The 21,037-nt window shown below is 33.6% G+C and overlaps 1 protein-coding gene across 2 annotated transcripts; it reads right to left on the bottom strand.

The window, feature by feature from the left end:
* Window positions 1-1,219: 1,219 nt before the first annotated feature.
* On the bottom strand, window positions 1,220-19,103 carry LOC138134799 (uncharacterized). Of its 2 annotated transcripts, XM_069053295.1 has the most exons (12): window positions 18,978-19,083; window positions 18,864-18,929; window positions 18,225-18,325; window positions 17,947-18,141; window positions 17,610-17,893; window positions 17,405-17,549; window positions 17,218-17,355; window positions 2,743-2,948; window positions 2,461-2,687; window positions 2,176-2,414; window positions 1,989-2,124; window positions 1,220-1,943 (listed from the first exon to the last, which is right to left on the bottom strand). In XM_069053295.1, the coding sequence occupies exons 1-12, from the start codon at window positions 19,028-19,030 to the stop codon at window positions 1,634-1,636; spliced, it is 2,100 nt and encodes a 699-aa protein (XP_068909396.1). In that variant the 5' UTR covers window positions 19,031-19,083; the 3' UTR covers window positions 1,220-1,633. The 2 variants fall into 2 exon arrangements, with proteins under 2 accessions (XP_068909396.1, XP_068909397.1); XM_069053296.1 differs by lacking the exon at window positions 18,864-18,929 and having other exon boundaries at window positions 18,978-19,103.
* Window positions 19,104-21,037: the final 1,934 nt, after the last annotated feature.

Below are 21,037 nucleotides of genomic sequence, written 5' to 3'. Positions count from 1 at the left end.
AAGCTGAACTGTACCAAATGATAGGTTAGTTTCTTGGGCTAATCTCCGGATGGATTTATTTGGGGTCTCTGCAATTCTTTGTTCAACCTCTTCAATATTTTCAGCTGTTTTTTTTTGTCGGTCGCCCACTGCCTTTTTTGCGCAGACTTGTCAAATCTACATTATACAGGCTGTTTGATGAAAAACGCCTCAACCTATAACTTTGTTATTTATTACCCGATTTTAATGAACAAAAAAATCAAAGATATGGTTTTTCAAGCGCCACAAAACAGCCATAAAATATTTTTTTTTTGGCGTTATCTTCAATAGCTAACGATAGTCAACTTTTTTTTTTAAATGGACACATGTAGTTTTTTAGGCTTGGTCTGGTAAGGTTTTTTTTTCTGGATCTAATGATGTATTGAAAGTTATCATCTGGTTCATAGCTAACTGAAAAAAAAAAAATATTTTTTTGTAGTTCAGCTTATTATAAAATTTTTAAGAGTGCCGTGAAAAACAATCGGAATACAAAGTACGATAAATGTCATCTAAACGTCAGCTTAGAAGTTTTCATCTGCTTTTTTAAACTTTTTTTATTTAAGTATAAAATAACATTGTCAGTCATGCAGGATAGCAGTCATTTGACTATTATTTTATGTTCGAGTGTAATAAAAATCGTAATTAGTCAAAAACAAAAAGATAATAGAAAAAATAATAATGATTATTATTATTATTTATGTTTTCCAAGAAAATAATAATAAAACTCTTCAAGATTGCACCTGAAAATTTTCAAACTCACACTTGACATTTGTTGCTATTTGTATTCCAATTGTTTTTCACGGCACACTTGAAAATTTCATAATAAACTGAACCACAATTAAAAATTGTTTTATTTTTTTTTCAGTCAGCTATGGACCAAACGATAACTTTTAATACATCGTTAGATTCAGAAAAAAAAAACTTTATCAGACTTAAAATTTATTTTATGGCTGCTTCGTAGCGCATAAAAAACCATATCTTCGTTTTTTTTGTTCATTGAAATCGGATAATAAATAAAAAAGTTATGGGTTGAGGCGTTTTTTATCAAACAGCCTGTAGATGATCCTCCAAATGTAGGTATGTATTAGTTAGTCTAAACCTAAACAAATATATTTTTCGAAAAACTGCATCGTTATGATTAGGTATATGTATGTATAAAAAATACCATTAATAGTTATTTACACAATTAGCATCAGCAAGATTAAACAATCAAAGAATTTTACTTGAACTGTAATGTTTTATTCCTAACACAACAAAAAAATAAAAAATAAAAACTTTACTGTGCTTTTGTACAATGTGAGGAGTGTTTAATTTTCTATTATCCCTTTGATCAAAATTTCATATTTGCAAGAGATAAAAAGTCAGTAGCAATACAAAAACTGCAAATGCTGCCAAATTTACTAAAAACCTATCAAGATCTATTTTATTATTATTACATAATGGATGTTTTTTTTTAAATTTGGCGTCGAAGCTGGCGTTGAAGAGTCGATTGTGATTGCACTATACGGATAACGGATCACGGATCACGTTTTTACACGAGTGGTGCTTTCTCAATCGACTCTCCAAAGCCAACTTCGACGCCACCTTTTTATATTATTAAATGTTACGTTATATTTTATTTTTTTGGGAAAAACGGCGATTTCAAATATTTCGTAGAATCGTAAGCGAAAACTCTGGGCGCCACGAAACCCCCACATCCTCTTGCTCCTTTGTGATAAATTCCAACTCCCGATAAAGGAACAGGTACCGCAGGTCTCACAGGTTGGGCATCAAAAAATGGTACCGTGGTCTGTGCCGCATCCTTATCGTAATCGCTGTGAGTAAATCTAACGAAACCATCGGTGAAACGATCTGTCGAAGGCTTTGTGCGACGGGTCGGAACGTCGGGTTGGTCCAACTTGACTTCTTTTCCAAAATGGCGAAATCTGAAAAAATATTTCACTCCTGTGTAATTCTGTCTCAACACTTACTTCATTTCCAGATAGGTTCGTTTGCGTATCTTGACAACACTGGAGATCCCCGGATTGATCAACTGTCCTGTCGTGAAATTAAATGGCGTCGTTTGAATTTCCAGTTTTAGACGTCCATCATGCCTGAAACTCACACCTTTGGGAACATTTGTTGTCATCAGTTTTATTCGCATTCGGTTGGCATTACCTGTAACCACAAACCCTTCATCGGCCATCAAGTCATTCAATTCTAGACTCCTTTCTTCCCAAGACAGCCTGAAGTAGTCCGCGTTGGCAGAAATACCTGAACCTATTGTTTGATAATCCTCGACAGGTACCCATCGAACTGTAGCATTATCAATTTGTCCTTCGGGAAGGAGACGTCCTTCTTGCACTTGCAAGTGAATGATTCGGTTGTGTTTGACGAATCGTAAACCTGTAACAACTCTAGATTATTCACAAGACGTGTAGGTCCATTCTTGTTACCAAATACCTGTTGGCCGTCACGTTTGCTTTGACCTCGCGTAAATTAATGTATCTGTCAGAAAAATATCTTGGTCCTTCGACACACAAGCAGAAGCGATAAGAACATCGTAAGTAATTTCCGACTTGCCAATCTTGCAAACTGATTTTGTGACGTTCGCAGTTTTTCTTTTTCCCGAAAACCCGACCATCTTTGAATTCCACATATTCGTATCTTTTGTGATATTGAACTATGTCCTGGAAGCGTGTCAGTAATGTTAGGAATGAGCAATTCTCGTTAAGGGACACTCACTGACAAACAAATGTCCATCGCTGAATCGATGGATTTACACTTTTTTACCCTTGAACATATAGGTTGGTGAGACCAGATCTTGCAACATTTTTCTTGTTTCAGTTTAAATGGAAGCGATTTACTCGTATTTGTGTCATCACACCGTGGAGCTTCCGTGTTTTCAATGTAGCCATGCAGAAAATTTGTGATTTCAACGTACGTTTCACCTGAAATGGCAAAATTTGGATGTCTGACAGGAATGGGGGCCGTTCGTTGGGAGTATTAGAAAGAAAGTAAAGTGCCAACACTTTAAGGAGAACACACCAATAAAGTTGCGCGGCGGACGCAACTACGTTGGTCGAATCCATTTTTCGATTTCTAGGGTGGGAAGGTAGAACCGCTTACCGGCCATGCGGCGTCAGAGGCGTACGTTCATTCGTGATCTGCTTTGCCAGTGTTCGTTTCGTTGTTTCGTGATTTCAGGGTTGTTTTCTATTGCATTAAAATCAGTTCCCTTCAGAACTAAATAATTTTTATTTCTTTATTTGAGCGAGGTTAGTGTTGATAAAAGCGGTATCACAATCATGCAAATAAAAACGTATGCCTCCATTTCTGAACGCAAGTGATACGCCACTGGACAAAACTTCACGGACAGATTTGGATGACTCAACGTGTTCTCCTTAAAGTGTGCGGACCCTACCTAATTTCTAACATAATTTTAATTTTGAAAAATCAAGTATGCCTTGGAAATTAAAAAAAAAAAACATTTTTCTGTAGAGTAAAGTGCCATTAATGTGTGTCGCAAGGGGACTGTGAATCCTGAACCAGCACTCTATGTACGAGCGCCCTGCGAACGGTCAGGTCACTCCACTCGCTGTAGGTCTTTTGATGGACACAAAGGGATTCGCCGTTCAAGTGTGGACGTCTTTTAAAAACTCATTCTGCCGCAAACGTGGACCATTTTTACCAAGAATGCTCAACTGGTGGCGTAATAAGAAAAAACTTCGTTATTTATGGCCGGTTGCACCGCATTTTCGTTAATCATGTGTTAACTAAAACGAGATTTAAACTTAATAGTGTATTAAAATTTGTTTCATTGCACCGCATATTTTAAAGTCTGTTTAAGTAAACATGATTAATTAATTAATTTAAACAATAATAATCGAATTGTAAACAAACCCCTTGACAACGGAAGAAGAATTCCGCTAGAGGCGCTACTATTTGACAGTTTCAAAGTTAACAATTTCAAGAAAAAGTGGAAAAAGTCAGAACAAATTGTGAGAAGTTCGAAAAGTAACGATTTCCATTTTGTAAAATGATGAAAAACGAGGCAAAAAAGAAGAGAAAACGCTGTCCGAATTATTCCCCGGAGGAAAAACGCTTCTTTTGAGTATAATACATAAGAACACAAGTACAAGAGTATCATAGCGAATCAAAAAACAGACGTGGTTAGTTCGGAGGAAAAAAGTAAGTGTTGACCGAAAAGTGCCAAGGATTTTAATAGTCAAAACTCGGGAAGCCGCTACACAGATTTTTTTTTAAAGTGTGTCCAACAAACAAGAAAAACGGCTGCTAAAGAAAAAAGGAAACAGACAAGACTGGTGGAGGATCCAAAAAAAAACAGTAAAGGGAATTCAAGTAGTGAACTGATTTTGAGCAACGTTAACAAAAAACTGAACAAGAACTTACAAATGAGTTTGATTGTGATGCTACATTGAAACCAGCGGAATTAGAAGTAAATAAAATTAAAGTAAAATGTGCTTTTGTTAAACAATTGCGAAATATCTTACAACAACTTACGTATCAGCAGGAAATTCTATTACCTCTTCAATTAAAATAAAAAAATGCGAAACACTTGCTTTTGTGAGATTGAACCTCGAATAAAATCTAAATTTATCCAGTTCATGAAAACGGTCAGACCTTGTGAACTGAAACCGTGGAAAACCAAAATCTATGATCTCCAAGAAATCATCAAAATCTTCCATGTTAATTTTAAATTTGAAGTCACATTGACATTAATGACATTACATAAACTCTATTTAAGGGTTAATTCGCCGATTTTGGCTACTTTACTAAACAAAGATTAAAGGTTATTTAAAGTGCGGTGTAAACAAACTTGTAAAATTAAATAATACTTAACGTTAATCACTGGATTAAAAGTGCGGTGCAATCGGCCATTATTGTTCCACTTAATTTTAAAAAAGCATAAACCAAATGATTGCACCATTATTCTAAAAAAGACCCTATTTCTCTGGTTCTCTGTTCGCGATTTTAGGACATTTATCTTTGAAAATGCAGCATTAACACAGCATCAAATATGTATATTTTATTGCAATTAAAAAATTTTATACAAGATGTCCCACCTAAGACTTTCGAGCCTAATACTCGGTTATTTGCCAACGGATTTTGATGAATTTTAAAATGCAAATATGTGAGAGTTTTTTTCTACAGCCATGTTAAAATATGTCATTTTTAATACCAATTCCGAAAGATAAAATAGACGTTTCCATATTATAACGATCTTATAATAATAGAATAATATAACCAATCAACTTAAGTACATAACATTTTTGTTTTGCAATACAAAAATTTCCGATATTAATGGGGAATCTGGAAAAGTGCCCCGAATGCTTGCAGCGTTTTTATATTTTATTCCAATCCCACCTCCACCCGGCGGCACGGCAATTTTGCCGGAGTACATACACTATTACGGATAATACTATCAAGTAATAGTGCAGTGCTTATCAACATAATTACCGGCGTCTCGCCTCCGCATTTTGACTTTTTTGTGTTTTATGTTCTGTGTCAATGTTAAGGAATTTCCTCACGATGTGACATGAGTATTAGTTATTTACACAATTAGTGGGATAAAAGCAATATTACAGGATTCGAGTGTGAAGATTGCAGATGACGAGGGCGTTAGCCCGAGTTCATCTGTAATCACACGAGTTTCCTGTAATATGCTTTAGCCCACGTGTTATGTACAAAATTTTATCTAAGACCGCCCCGAATTAAAAAAAAAAGGTAAATCTTATTTATTTCCGCCAGTTTCATTACACCACTCAGTGGAATAATGACTTACTTATCCCACTGAGTGGGGTAATGAAGCTCACTTATCCCACTGAGTGGAGTAATGAAATGCATCCGGTAATGAAGTTCCTTATTCCACTCAAATGAGTGGGATAAGTGTCATTTATCCCACGGGATTAGATAAAATAATAATGTCTGGTCTGTTATGCTGAATGTGAATGTCAGTTAAAACTGTCCGATCAAAATATAACTTGTAATTGTCATTTTCTAAACAACTTTCTGGTTTATAAATGTAATGTGGTTGTGTATCCTTTAATAAATTGAATTTAACTGCTAAATTCATGTGTATAATTTTTGCGAATATATCATGACGTTTTTTATATTCGCTTTGAGCCAAAACGGTGCAAGAAGAAATGATATGTTCAATGGTTTCCCCTTCAGTTCCGCAAATCCTACATTTATCAATGATCGATTGTAAACCGCATATGTGTTTTTTATAATTTCTTGTATTTATAACACGATCTTGTATTGCAAATATAAAACCCTCAGTCTCAGGATGAATATTTGATTTTTTAAGCCATGCATGAGAAGCTTGAATATTAATTTCTGGCTGTTCTAGCTCTTTAAAATATCTCCCATGTAAAGACTTTTGTTTTATATTTGCTATAGTGTCAGGTATATTTGGCTCAACAATATCTGAAATTATATTATCACTTAAATTTAAAGGTGTGTAGCCTTTATCCGCTGAAACCAAAGCATTAAAAAAAGTGTTATCACGAGCTCTATTAAGAAAATAATTTTTTAGTGAAGCAATTTGATTATGTTGTAGAATTTCTAGATTTGAAAAACCCCTGCCACCATTTTCGCGTGGTAAATTAAATCTTTCAATAGCAGATTTGGGGTGATGTTTACAAAATTTTGTAAAGAGAACTCTAGTTTGAATATTTATATTCTGTAAATTAGTTTTGGACCATTTTATAATACCAAAAGAATAGGTCAACAATGGAACAGCATATGTATTAACTGCTTTAATTAAATTATTACCGTTTAATTTTGATTTTAAAATAAATTTAATTCTTAAATAAAATTGTTTTTCTAAATTTTCTTTTATAATTGAATGTTGAATATGATTTGATTGATTAATACCTAAATATTTATAAAATTCTCCTTTATTTAAATTTTTAATGATTTCTCCTTCTTTAGTTATATATTCTAAATTTTCGTAATGACCGCGACATATTGATTGCGTTTTACACTTATCAATACCAAAACTCATGCTAATATCATTTGAGAAATTTTCAGTTATTGTTAATAAAGATAAAATGTGATTCTTTTTAGATGCATAAAGTTTTATGTCATCCATATAAAGAAGGTGATTTAATTTTGATAGTGTGGTATTATTATGTCTAATATTAAAACCGTATCCAGTGCTATTTAATAGATTTGTCAAAGGATTAATGGCTAGACAAAACCATAAAGGACTTAAAGAATCTCCTTGATAAATTCCCCGTTTAATTTGAATAGGCTCGGATTTTAATTTAGTATTGTTTATTGATAAATTTAAAGTAGTTCTCCAAAATGTCATTACATGTGATAAAAAGTTAATCAAATCCAAATTAATTTTATAAATTTTAAGAATTTTAATTAACCATGAATGTGGTACTGAATCATAGGCTTTTTTGTAGTCTATGAATGCGGTATAAATATTTCTATTATTTTTTCTAGCTTGTTCCATTATTACCGTATCTATTATAAGTTGTTCTTTGCAACCAAAACACTCCTTAACACAACCTTTTTGTTCTTCATTAAGTATATTTAATTTTTGACAATGGTCGTAAATTATTACTTTAATGCAAGATGTCATAATTTTATAAATTGTAGGCAGACATGTGATTGGCCTATATTTTGATGGATTTTTAGTATCGGAATCTTTTGGTTTCAGATATGTTATACCATGGGCCAAAAACTCTGGAAATGTGTTAGGTTCCCTAATAAATCCGTTAAAGTGATCAAGTAAGCATTTATGAATACAAGTAAATTTTTTTAACCAAAAGTTATGAATTTGGTCACCTCCAGGGGATTTCCAATTATGTGAACTATTAATATTTTTAACTAAAATTTCAAGGCTAATTTGAATATGATGTGGATTATTACTATCTGGTATCTCATTTTCTAAATTAGGAATCCATTCTGCCTGATTATTAAATTGAACTTCATTTGACCATATGTTTGACCAGAATTCTTTAATTTCATTTATATTTGGTATACCATTATTATTTTGAGTTTTATTATCTGCTAAATTTTTGTAAAACAACTTCTCATTATTTCTAAATAGTTTGTTTTCAAATTTCCGTTGTTTATTATTTTTATATCTTTTTAATCGTTTAGAATAAATATTCAATTTTTGTAATAAAGTGTCTTTAATTTCTATTAATGTTTCATTATATTCGTTATATTTTAAACAATGTATTCTGTTTTTATTTAAAATCGATTGAATACAGTTATTTAGATGATTAGAATTTATACCCTTTAAATATTGAGTTATTCTACCTAAATCTCGTCTGATATTGTTAATGCGTTTATTTAGTCTTCGTTCCCATTTTGGTAATTCTTTAGCTTTTATATTATTTGTCTGGTCAATTTCTTTTGAACCATTTAATCTGATAATTGTTAAAGCTCCACTATATATAATACTGTGTAATTTTTTAAAACTTGTCGTGTTATTTACAAATTTAGGTAAAATGAATTGATTTAAAATTTCAATCATTGCAAAGAATTTTTTGGAGCTTTGTTGTTTAGGTAATAGTGGTCTATTAAATGGTTCTATATGTTCAAATTCGTTCAGAGTTCTATTAAATTCATCTTCAATTTGTTCTTTAAAATTTTGATGGTAGTAAAAATTTTGATTAATAACATGTATATCATTATAACTCAAGTCTAAATTATTTATGTCGTTTTGTATCGTGTTGTTTGGTGTTGAATTATTTTGACAACAGAAAGAGTCATTATGATTTGGTAAACTTTGCGGTTCAACAGAATTTTCAACTAAATTATTAGAAACTTCATTATTGTCAGAATAATTAATTGACAATTCTAACTTTACATCATTTTTGATCTTTTCTAAAATTGCCGAAGGGATATAGTTTTTCTTCATAATGGCTCTCCTCTGGTCAGCTAAATTTTGAATGGTAACAGGAAACTGGGGGTACTTACTTTGGAACGCTTTAAATAAATCAAGCCTGTAAGTACTCACAACATCCTGTAGTTTCGTGATCCGAAAATATTCCCGTATAATGAAAATATTCATTTCCATTATTATATTTTCAGTCAAACTAAAAGTATTTTGGAAGGGGATAATGTTTTCAAAATTAAAATGCAGATAGAGCATGCATTATTATGGATGAGGAGCACAAAGTGAACCACCGAACAGATCGTCTCACAAAATTCTTTTATTGGCATTCAACAATAAAAAATAGTAAAACAAACGACTTTATTAAAAAGAACATAAAAACTAGGCACCGTGCATGAGCTGAAACGATTTGTAGTAATTTGTTGGTCCTTAATCGCCCATTTACGATTTTAATATTCGGCCAGTTTATAGAAAGAGAATTTAATTTTTAATTCGAATTAAATTTTAATGCGCGAATATCCCATGAATTCTAAACTTCTATTGGTTCAATCCGATCACGTATTCAGTTAATCTCGCATTTGATTATGATTACGATTAACTTAATTTCGCTTGTACATATAAACTGGTCCTTAGGGCCGGTTTTTCAATCGATGATTAATTTTTGATTAAGGTTTAATTTGCAATTAACACAATGTTACCGTTTTTCAACCTATGATTAACAAAAAAGTTCATGTTAATTCTTGATTAACTTAATCATACGATGTTCTGTGAATTAATCGGAATTTAATGATTAACGTCAAAAGTGACATTGCCGATTTATTGAAAATTTATTATTAAAATAGTAAAACTATGAGCAAAGAATAATGATTGATGATATTTATGACGTTAATGCTTATAGTAGTAATGAAGAGCCACGAAGGCTAAAAACTATACGCTTTAGGCCCAATCACTTCGAAGAATGGGACCAAAAAGATTTTTTTAGTCGCTTTCGTTTGTCTTCGTGAACAGTAGAAAGATTGTTAGAAGAAATAGAAGAAGCTATTTCCTATCAAACTAACCGATGAGTGTTGTGGAGTAGTCTGCATCAATTTCAGGGGTTAAAATACCAGCAAAATTTTTATTTCAGAAATGACTGTCTATCGCCTCAAAATCAGTTGCTTTTTAGTCTGCGATTTTATGCAGATAATGCATAATGCAATAGGAGCGTGGCTGGAGACTTGTGGTGTACACAAGTAGAGCTCTAGCGGCGTTGCGTCCAAATTATATTAAAATCCCCCCAAACCGAAATAAAATTAACGAATGTAAGCAAAAGTTTTTTATAGTACTTCTAGAAATAAGTGAGAACAGAGTCAATTGCTTTATGGATGTAATTATCCTTGGTAAAATGGTTAGAGATTGATAACCAACTGTTAGGGCACAATAAAAGCAATTGACTCTGTTCTCACTTATTTCTCTTTAACATAGCAAGATTTCCTAATTGTATTATAGGGGCATAGACTGTAGAAATACAATCAGTAGGTGATGAAAATGCGGAAATTAGGATGAACCAAAATTACAAATTTGGGTCATTGTTTACTTTACCTATTATTTGTGGAATTTTCGCGTTTTTTCTGGCTAGACAGCCGCAGGGCGTTCTCCTACATCGTTTTCCACCACTCAAACCTTGTGCAAATGAATTTTCCTTGCCCTTTAGACATTGATCAATGATCATTGATGCGACCTTGAAACACAACAAGAGAGAAAAACAATGGCATTTGCACAAGGTTTGAGGGGTGGGAAATGATGTAGGAGGACGCCCTAAGGGTGTCCACAAGTAGCTAAAGTAAACAATTACCTAAATTTGAAATTGTTACAAATCATAAACCACCAAGTTGTCAAATTTGACAGAAAAGTTAATGCCAACGTAACAAACTTTCAGTTAATTTTTAATTAGCTAATCACAATTGAATTTTGGTTTGAAAAACGCTATCCATGATTAATTTGAAATTAATCAAGAAGTAATGATTAGCTAATCAAAATGTTAATCATCGATTGAAAAACCGGCCCTTAGTGTATTAAAAATAAATAAAAGGTTTAGTAAAACATCCTGGAAATAGTTATTTTTATATTAAGTGCGTGAAGAGAGTGTTTTTTGTGCATGAAAAGGTCTTTTATCTAATCCCGTGGGATAATAGTTATTTACACAATTAGTGGGATAAAAGCAATATTACAGGATTCGAGTGTGAAGATTGCAGATGACGAGGGCGTTAGCCCGAGTTCATCTGTAATCACACGAGTTTCCTGTAATATGCTTAGCCCACGTGTTATGTACAAAATTTTATCTAAGACCGCCCCGAATTAAAAAAAAAAAGGTAAATCTAATTTATTTCCGCCAGTTTCATTACACCACTCAGTGGAATAATGACTTACTTATCCCACTGAGTGGGGTAATGAAGCTCACTTATCCCACTGAGTGGAGTAATGCAATGCGTCCGGTAATGAAGTTCCTTATTCCACTCAAATGAGTGGGATAAGTGTCATTTATCCCACGGGATTAGATAAAATCACTTTATATAAATGTTAACAGTTTACATCCAAGAGAATCAAAGGAATCAGTTTGTTTGGGCATTGCTATTAAGTGCGCGAAGAGAGTGTTTTTTGTGCATGAAAAGGTCTTTTACGCCGAGACGAAGGTCGAGGCAGTATAAGCCTTTGAATGCACAAAAACATCTTCACGCACGAAATATAAACAATATTTTTTCTATAATTGATTCAAAAAATTGAAATTAAAAATTCAAATTTTTGAAGGAACTCTGAAGTTTCAATGCAGTGACCATGTTGCTAGGTAACTAATAAAATACAGTGCGTGAAGTGAAACACAGAAATAGTCGTGTGCGTGAAATCGCATTTCACACACTGTTTTGTATGGTTTCTATGGTTTCGATCTTACTAACAATGCAAAAAGAAATACACGTTAGAAAATGACCCACTTCAGGCACCGATAACTATGCGTGAATTTCAATTTTTTGAATCAATAATAGAAAAAAGTGTTTTTTGTTCGACACTGTCAGAATTTGAGAATTTTCTCCTATGTGAACGGATTTTGATAAATGTCACAACTTGTCAAAACGAAACGTCAAGCTAATTTGAAAGGTTTTAAGCGATTTGGAGCCTTTAAGGGGCTCGTCGAACATAAAAACGTTGTATTCAACTCGTTCGTGTGTAAATTGGGCCTTTTTTGGCACTCGTGGACCTTTAAAACGCTCGTTTCACTCGCGTTTTAAAATGGCCCACGCGTGCCAAAAAAGGCCCAATTTACACACAAACTCGTCAAATAATAGTTATTTAGACAACGAGTGTTAGAAGTGCAACTTTTTTTCACAAGTGTGGAAGTTTATTAAACGAGTCGACGAGTTGAATAATCCACACGCGTGAAAAAAAAGCACTTTAACACGAGTTGTCTATAAAAAATTTTAAAATTTCATAAATCAAAACCTATTTTAACCGTAATTTTATGTGCTTCGCTTTTGACATAGATAATTTTGATCAAGTGCGGTGGCCAGTTGTGGTAACTAAGGAAACGTTGTATGTTTATTGAAATTTTCTTTTTTATGTCAGTTTCAATAAAAATGAGTGATTCAGATGATCCTGAATTTACTGAAGCTGCAAATGCCGTAATTGCCGGGCTTCTACCTAAAAAGTCCAAAGAAGTGTATGAGCACACCTACCACATCTTTTCGGAATGGTGTAAAGGAAAAAAGTGTCCAGGAAAAGTGAATGAAAATATCCTCTTTGCATACTTCGTCGCAAAAAGCAAAACTGTGAAATCTTCAACATTATGGTCCACCTACTCGATGTTAAAAGCCACCATTAATATAAAACACAATATCGATATCAGCAAATTTCATAAACTTGTGCCATTTTTAAAACGGATGTCGGACAATTATAAATATATATTTGATGGTATATTATATGCAACAAGATTTATAAACGGCAATTTAGACACGAGTTTTATTAGGCAAGTCTAGCGGAGCCAGAGTTTAATAAACGAGTGTCTAGAGCAGTTTATAAACGAGCTGCATACTATACTTTTTCTCCGACCAAATGAACAATGCAAATATAACACGTAACTTCTTTATTCAACGTTAATTTTAACATAAAATTCGAATCTGTTAAACGTCAATTGACAAGTGACAACTAACTTCATTTTGAATGTCACATGATTTTTGCTATTGACAAACCAGAGCGTGACTGAAAAAAAGTCTGTTGCCAACTTCACATCGTGACTCAAGCGCACAAAGTCACAGCTTGTCAAGGTGTATTTAAAAAATCACTTGGCGTCATGGATACATATGCGATAAATGGCGTTTTAAACATAGAAGTAGAAAAATGTTATTAACACATGATGACCAAACTTCATGTGTGTATTTTTGTTAAAAACTGCTTTTTAAATAAGCTTATTACATTCTTTTCATGTACAGTACTATCGCGGCCAAAATACTTTGGTCGTTAATGTGACATAAATGACATTCAATTATAAAGCAAGCTTTAGGATGTTTAACCTTATTTTTGACTGTTGTCAAAATTATTTTACACCGTCAGTATCATACGGGTGGGGTAAATCCCAGCTGCGGAGGCAGCGTCCAAAAGCAAAAGATCAACATGGTCGCGGTTTAGACAACCTTCAGAAGCAAGTAAGACGATTCTACATTTATCAAAAACTGAAGATGTCATATTTTTGACAAGAATAATTTAAAATTGTCGTGTATATTGACATTAATGCTTTATTTACATTTGAAGTGTCAAAAAGTGACGACCAAAGTATTTTGGCCGCGATAGTACCATGCGTAAAAGGTTTTGACAAAACTCTTAGGCTCGGTTTTATAAAGCGATGTCAAGTTCGTTGTTAAAGTTAACATAATGTCAAGCAATCTGATTGGGGGATATTTAACATTGGATTTGAATCAGCCAATCAAATGGGCAGATTTCCGAATTGACGCGTAGTTAGCTGACACGATGTCAACTAAGCTTTATACAGGGTCATTATAAATGATAGTCCCATCGCAGTTGGCATTGAAAACCCATACAAATTTTGGATGTGTCGATAGCCTCGCAACCTATCGGCGATACTAGTCACACTCATATTATGATATGAGGCTTGCGGCACATTCAACTACGCCACCAACGCCTACTACGATGGAACAATAATTTATAATCACCTGTGCAACCGGGCCTTAATGGATTTAAATATCATTCTCTTTGCCTCACTTCTTCCGAAAATTTTAAATCCTAGATCGGCAAATATTTTTCTGTAAATTTCTAAATTACGTTAATGTACTTAAAACAAACAACCCTTTTGTGTTATAACTTACAACAACACCATAACACCTACCTTCATGTGGGCTTTCAATGAAAAAATAATTCGTTCCCTACCTACAAATTTATTTGCTATGGAATTGAACGAATCTACTAAATTATTATCAACATCGAGCAACAAATTTGATGAGAAGTTAGCCACTCGATAAAGACACTAAGGAAATGGTTCATAACGATGGTGCAATATTTAAAACCTCGTTATAAGCAATTCCGTCATTTTATCAGCTTTGTTTTTCAGAAATAACTAGCACAATTCAATTGACTTCCGGAAATATGCTTGGTCCAAATGAAAGGTCATTTCTCAAGTTCTTTATCTTTTTATATAAACAAAAATATATACCTAAACATTATGAGTTTGGCGAAATTTTATTAAACTAACCATTGGTGTCCTAACTTTTAAAATTAAAATATTTACCATTAATTACTTAATTATTTTCCACTATTGCATAATATTATTACTCTCAACTTCAGAAGTTATTATATTACAAGTTTAGATACATCAACATTAGGTAGGTATATCGCGCGTTCAAATGAAATCCTGGCCTGGGAAGGAGTTGGAAACCGTCAATTGTTGTGATTTTTTATAGCGTGGATTAATTAGAGCATTTTGACAGCTAACCTAAAATTTAGAGCCAAAATTTGTTTCTTTTCTTCTTTCTTTGCAATGTTTTAGATTCAAAATAGAATAACTTAACGATTCCTATGCTCCTAAGCTCTTTCTGGTAGACCTTCGTACTACCTAAACGATAAGTGAAAAAAATTGGTGCCTTACATAACAATTTTTTTGAGAAAATCTCAAAATTTTTATTTCAAACATTTTTCTATGGGTTTAGTTAAAATCGAAGGTTTATTTTATTAGACCAAACAATTTAGAAGATTTGCGGCAGAAAATTCGCGCTGAAATAAGCGCTGACATTATTAAGCGCAGTGTACAAAGTGTCGATGAGTGCTAAATGGTTGGCGGGAGGCAATTTCAATACTGGGTGCCCCAAAATTCGCGGAACAACGTAGTAGTATGTTGTTAAGTAGTCATTAAGGGATCAGGTAAAAATGTTTTAAAAAATCAATCTTCTTTTTTGTAGAAGATATGGACCTATTCGTTACACTAAATGTGGCAACATTTAAAAACATTCTATGCATCCTAATAGTCAGCAAATATTTCATTTTTGTTGTATCCTTAGAAATGAGAGGGAAAAATCAAAGCCGTGTTGCCGTACGCTATTTGTGGTAAAACGAACATAAAGTTACTACTTGGAAATGCTGGAAATAATGAAGAAAATAATTGCAAACCTGATCACAATCGTTCAAAATTATTAGGCCACTGGCTAGTAAAAGACAAAATGTCAAAATCTTTTTTATTATTAAAAATAAAAGGTGCAAAGCTGCACCTTTTGGGCCCCCATATCTTCAAATCTAAGAGGTATAGAATTTTTTAATTATTTTTCTCGTTATTGTCTAACATGAATTGACATTGCCTCTTTGAGTTGTTCCGCGAATTTTGGGGCAGCCTGTATTTGCGTTAAATTTTATTGTTAACCTTCGATGTTTGTTTGTTTTAGATTGAGGTCAATTCAAATTTTTACAATATAAATTAAATCAAATTTTTGAGTAAAATGTGTCGTTTTCTCAAAAAAATTGTTATGTAAGGTATCAATGTTTTTATTCATCGTTTAGCTAGTACGAAGGCCTATCAGAAAAAGAAGAAAGAAGAAAAAAATGGGGGTTGTCATTTAAAAAAATTATTGCTGACGTCATTATTAGGAGATGAAAAGCTCTCAACATAAGTAAGGTACTGAAGAATATACACTTTTAAAAACAAAAAAACAAGGTTGGCCTCTTCTAGAATTTTTCTCAGAAATTACTACTAACACTCTAACGGGTGTTTTTTTTTAATTTGGCGTCGAAGTAGGCGTTGAACTGTCGATTGTGAACGGACTATACAGGTTACGGATAAGGGATCAGCTGTTTAAATCTTACGCTTTTACAGGTCGACCAGAACAGCTTGGCTAGTGACGCAGTGGACTGAAGTCCCGCCCACTAGCGGAGCGCACTTGTTTGTTGTGTCTGGAAGCGTTCAGATCGTGTACAATCGGGCTAAAATCAGCGCTTCAAGCTTCAAGTGAACAGCATGTCCGGGCTGTTTTGAGCAGATTTGCTTCGTTGAGTGTACCGCACCTACAACCGTAGCCACATCCTTGTCTTAAGTGTAGTTTACACTATCTGAGTTATCGTAAGACTTTTCTTACGAGATCTCTTATGATTTCTCATAGGATATAACAATTTGGTCATATCTGGTTATATTTAAATGTGTGCTTTCACACTGTCTGATCTCTCATCTGATAGGTAGGCAACAAGGCAACAGGCCAGAGATCAGAGTGAATCAGAGTGCTAGTGAATGATTGGCGAACGTCTTCTCCCACCCTCAACCGACCCATTTTTCATATGATTTCTCGGATGAAATTAGGAACCGTCCTAATCTGTTTGTTTCGCTATGAGTTCTCGAACCAAACCAACTCGCATAAGAAATCGCACTGTGTAAACATTGAAATATCAGCTTATGATAAATCTTATGAGAAATCGTACGAGAAAGCAGATAGTGTGAACTTCACTTTACAGACACTCGCTCGTTTCCTGGTCGGCGCATCTCAGGCGCCAAGCTATTCTGGTCAAGCTGTACACAAGTGGTGCGCTCTCAATCGACTCTCCAACGCCTACTTCGACGCCAAATTTAAAAAAACATCTTTATAATATTCATGTAGGTAAGCATTCATTTAAATTTCCTGTCAAAGTCGATTGTGAACGCACCACGGATTACGGATCACGGATCAGCTGTTTAAATCTAACCTCTTTTTTTGCGTTGTTTGTGTTTTTACAGACAAGTTGTGCGTTCACAATCGACTCTTCGACGCCACCTTTGATGGGCACTTTAAATGAACACTGATAGATAGAATTGTCCAGAGCTCTACAAACATAAACAATACCTCGAACATGATGATCCGGATCACATCTCCACATTTCCGTCGACGCTTTTACCATATACTTCTTCGTGGCCACAATCACATCATTGATATCTCTTTCAAACATTTTAGTTGCCTCTTCGGCGTCTTTCTTGAAGTTTTCTTGAAAATAATTAATTACCTTACAAGGCAGACCTCCATTGCAACATACCTTCACTATATAGTGTCTTCACCATGTACGCTACTTGCACCAATACGTAACCTTTTGTGTTGGTCAAAATAATTGCAGTCAAAAAATTGTCCAAAGCTTGTTGAGAGGATTGGTGTTCCTTACAGAAAAATTCCTTGTTTCCGGGCTGCGTCGATCAAAATAACTATTTGTCGAACTTTGTAAAGAGATTTTAAGAAAAACTCACCGCAAAACGTTTAAATAATAGTTTCAAAAAATCTGGTGCAGTTGCAAGATTACGTGTAGCTAGCATCAAGTGTGGCACGGAGTTGACACCAAGGTAAAGAGTCTTGTTTGCAAATTCCACAAGGGTCCTTTTGTGGTCTTGAAAATCCATCACATATTTTTCCATTTTTTTGTAAAATTTGTCGATGTAAATCTGATACAAGTTCAACGTGTTCAAATTTTCTTGCAGCAATGTTCCGCGGGAAAAGTGCTTCAACATGGTCTGAATGCTGATGAATCCGTGCTCTTGAATAAATAATTTAACCCAATGTTTTCAATCTGAAGGAACAACTGCGTACCCATTCCAATTAATCTGTGGCTGATGTCAGCTATTTGCACGTTAATATGGTCGATTTTTTTAAAAAAGAGCTCTTCTCTCTCAGATTTTTTCAAGTAGTAACTGTTTATCAAGTTCCATGCGTGTGATAAATAATGAGTCAATTTTTCAACTCGTTTTGTCATCTCCAAAGCCGTCATATAGGGTGATCCTGTCGCTGCAAAAATGTACTGTTTTAATATTAATTCATTTTATGAAAAGAAGTGAAATAGAAAGAAATTTTGGTCTGGAAATTTTTACCTGGTTTACGAAGAGACGTTTCAGTTGAAGACAGCTCCCATACATTTTCGACAGCTGTCCTTGAATCAACATACGACTGTTGCGCAAAGAGACAGCTATAGCTAAAAATTAGAAACGTTATTTTATCTACAACAGTGCGTAAAGTCGGTCTTTACGCACTCGCTGCGTTTGCGTTTTAAGCTATCTGATCGTTTACGAGGTGTACGGCTTTACACACATGTTACATTAATAACTGTTATATGAAATATAAATATGTAATACCAAAACGTAAAGGTACAAGTTGAATCATTGTACAAGACAACTACTGATTTATAGTATTTCTGAGTATTAAAGACATTTTCTAATTTAATTTATTTATAGTTTTTTAAGAAATACTCGTAGGTACTATTGCGGACACGGAATTTTGGACGATTTGTCATTCGATTGACATAAAAATGTAAAAATGGCTTTAGGTTCAACTAACCTCACTTGCTATTTTTGTAATTTTTTTTTATCATACTGACATGCCAAAAATAAACTTACAAATTTCAAATAGTTTCAAACGTCAATCAAAATGACAATAAAGCGTGGTTTACATTAACATTTTTTGAATTGACATAAATTTGACGTCTAAAATTCCGTGTCCGCAACTGTACATACTTTCCCCGACATGAACTCCTGTCTGAAGTATTGACAGTGGTGGAGTAGTTTGTATTAATTGCACCACTAAAATGTCAAAAACCAGTTTTGAAATAATGTAAACACATTACTCACCAACAAACAAATAAAATAGTTCCAATAAACTTAACGAAAGGCTTTTCAAACATTTTTGCGACTAACTTAATAATCAAACTATGTCGTACTGTTGTTAAATTATTAGATATAATGTAAAGGTCACGAATTCTTATTTTTATGATGATAACCTCTTCCTATTAAAACAACGGATTTATTTGTTGCCAGAAGAATGTGTGATATTTGAAATGACGAATTAAATATTTCATGTTTTCACTTCTCAACAAATTTAAGGGCATGTAAAGTTAAAAAAAAAAGAAAAAAACTGAAAAACAGGAAGGTGCTCCTGTAAACGAATTCATTCAGCGCTGATAGTTTGAAAATATATGCTTTGCTGTCTCTTGCACAGCAGAGCTCAATTTTGAACGTACCAGTTTAAAAAAAAAAAAAATAGGATCAAGAACGGCTTTGATAATATGCTTTAATTTGAATAATCCAGGCGTAATTTTCATATATGGAGTTATCATGAATGAGGATCAAAAATGGTTTTGCTTTGGGGCCGGTTCCTAGACAAATGAGTTATCGATACTAATACGTTACAGTAATCGTGTAATTCACAAATTGACAGTTGGGTTATGTGAATCTTAGTTTGTGGTACGCGACGCTACTGATAAGCAGATTTTCGCGGAAATGTCAATGAGACGTCAACGATGTGCTGTTGTTAACCTAGAAAAGAACTTTTTTGTTCGACACTGTCAGAATTTGAGAATTTTCTCCTATGTGAACAGATTTTGATAAATGTCACAACTTGTCAAAACGAAACGTCAAGCTAATTACAAATTTTAAGTGATTTGGAGTCTTTAAGGGGCTCGTCGAACAAAAAAAAACGTATTCAACTCGTTGTTATGTAAATTGGGCTCTTTATGGCACTCATGGACCTGGCCCCCTCATGCCATAAAGAGCCTAATTTACACACAAACTCGTTAAATAAACTGCTATTACTTTCTACGTCTACATCAAAAATTTCCTGATGGCATTGTAGTTTGTACGGATCATAATTAGGTATAACTGTCAATATGACATTAAATAAATATAATTCACAGCAACTATTTTTTTTTTAATAGTAAGGACAACGTAACATTTTATCTGTCCCGCCTATTACATTTTCTTGGTTACCAATCAAATAGGCTGTTAAGACGATCTGATTTACACAGAAAAAAATTCTAACATTCGAATTGTCTTAATGATATTTTATTTTTAGAACCATAAAAATTTTCGGTGTTGGTAATTTCGCCACCAAGCATCATTACGAGGTTAAGATACAGGTAAATTCGCCACCACCGTTTAATGGCATGCTAAGCCTACCGGTAATTTCGCCACTGTACTTCCCGGAATTAATCTACATTAATCTACACCTACCTGCCCATAAGGACGGCGCCGGCGGACGGCCGACATAAATATGTCTGTATCTGAGTCTGAGACAGGAAAACAAGTACGGTTGGCTTCAAAAAAAACGGGAACTGTCAGAAAAAGTTCTGTCAGATTTTATTAAATTTTTATAGTTTGAAACGGCCTTTTAGAATTTAAGTTAAAAAACTGCACTTATGTGTCAGAAATACTACTGTCAAACAAACACAATTTGACATAAATTGACAAATTAAATTTCCAATTCACATTAGGTCAAATTTCATTTCCCGTTTTTTTTTTGAAGTCAACTGTAAATGAATGTACATTTATATGGAAAAACAATTTATTATTTAAGGTTACAATGGAAAGATTAATTCTTTATTATTATGTCGTTTTATCATATTATTTATAAATTTTTGTCTGTCTCTGACATGCTTATTATGAATTTTGCTACCAAATGTAGACTTTGTATTTTCACATAAGTGTCTATTTGAAATCCTTTCAGTTTTTCTAAAAACACAAATAAAGCTGGGTCAGGTGACAGGTAGTACTTAAATCCACCCTTATTGGGTATGACCCTCAATAAAAATGTATTGAAAAATATTGGTGGCGAAATTACCGATGGGATTTTACTCAACGGGGATGTGCAAAAGATTAAGGTAATTACTGGTGGCGAGATTACCTGTCCCCAAAAT

This window comes from Tenebrio molitor, chromosome 7, assembly GCF_963966145.1.
Source record: "Tenebrio molitor chromosome 7, icTenMoli1.1, whole genome shotgun sequence".
Lineage (NCBI taxonomy): Eukaryota > Metazoa > Arthropoda > Insecta > Coleoptera > Tenebrionidae > Tenebrio > Tenebrio molitor.
Note: the sequence above shows the minus strand (reverse complement) of the source record. Positions and strands in the feature narration are given on the sequence as shown.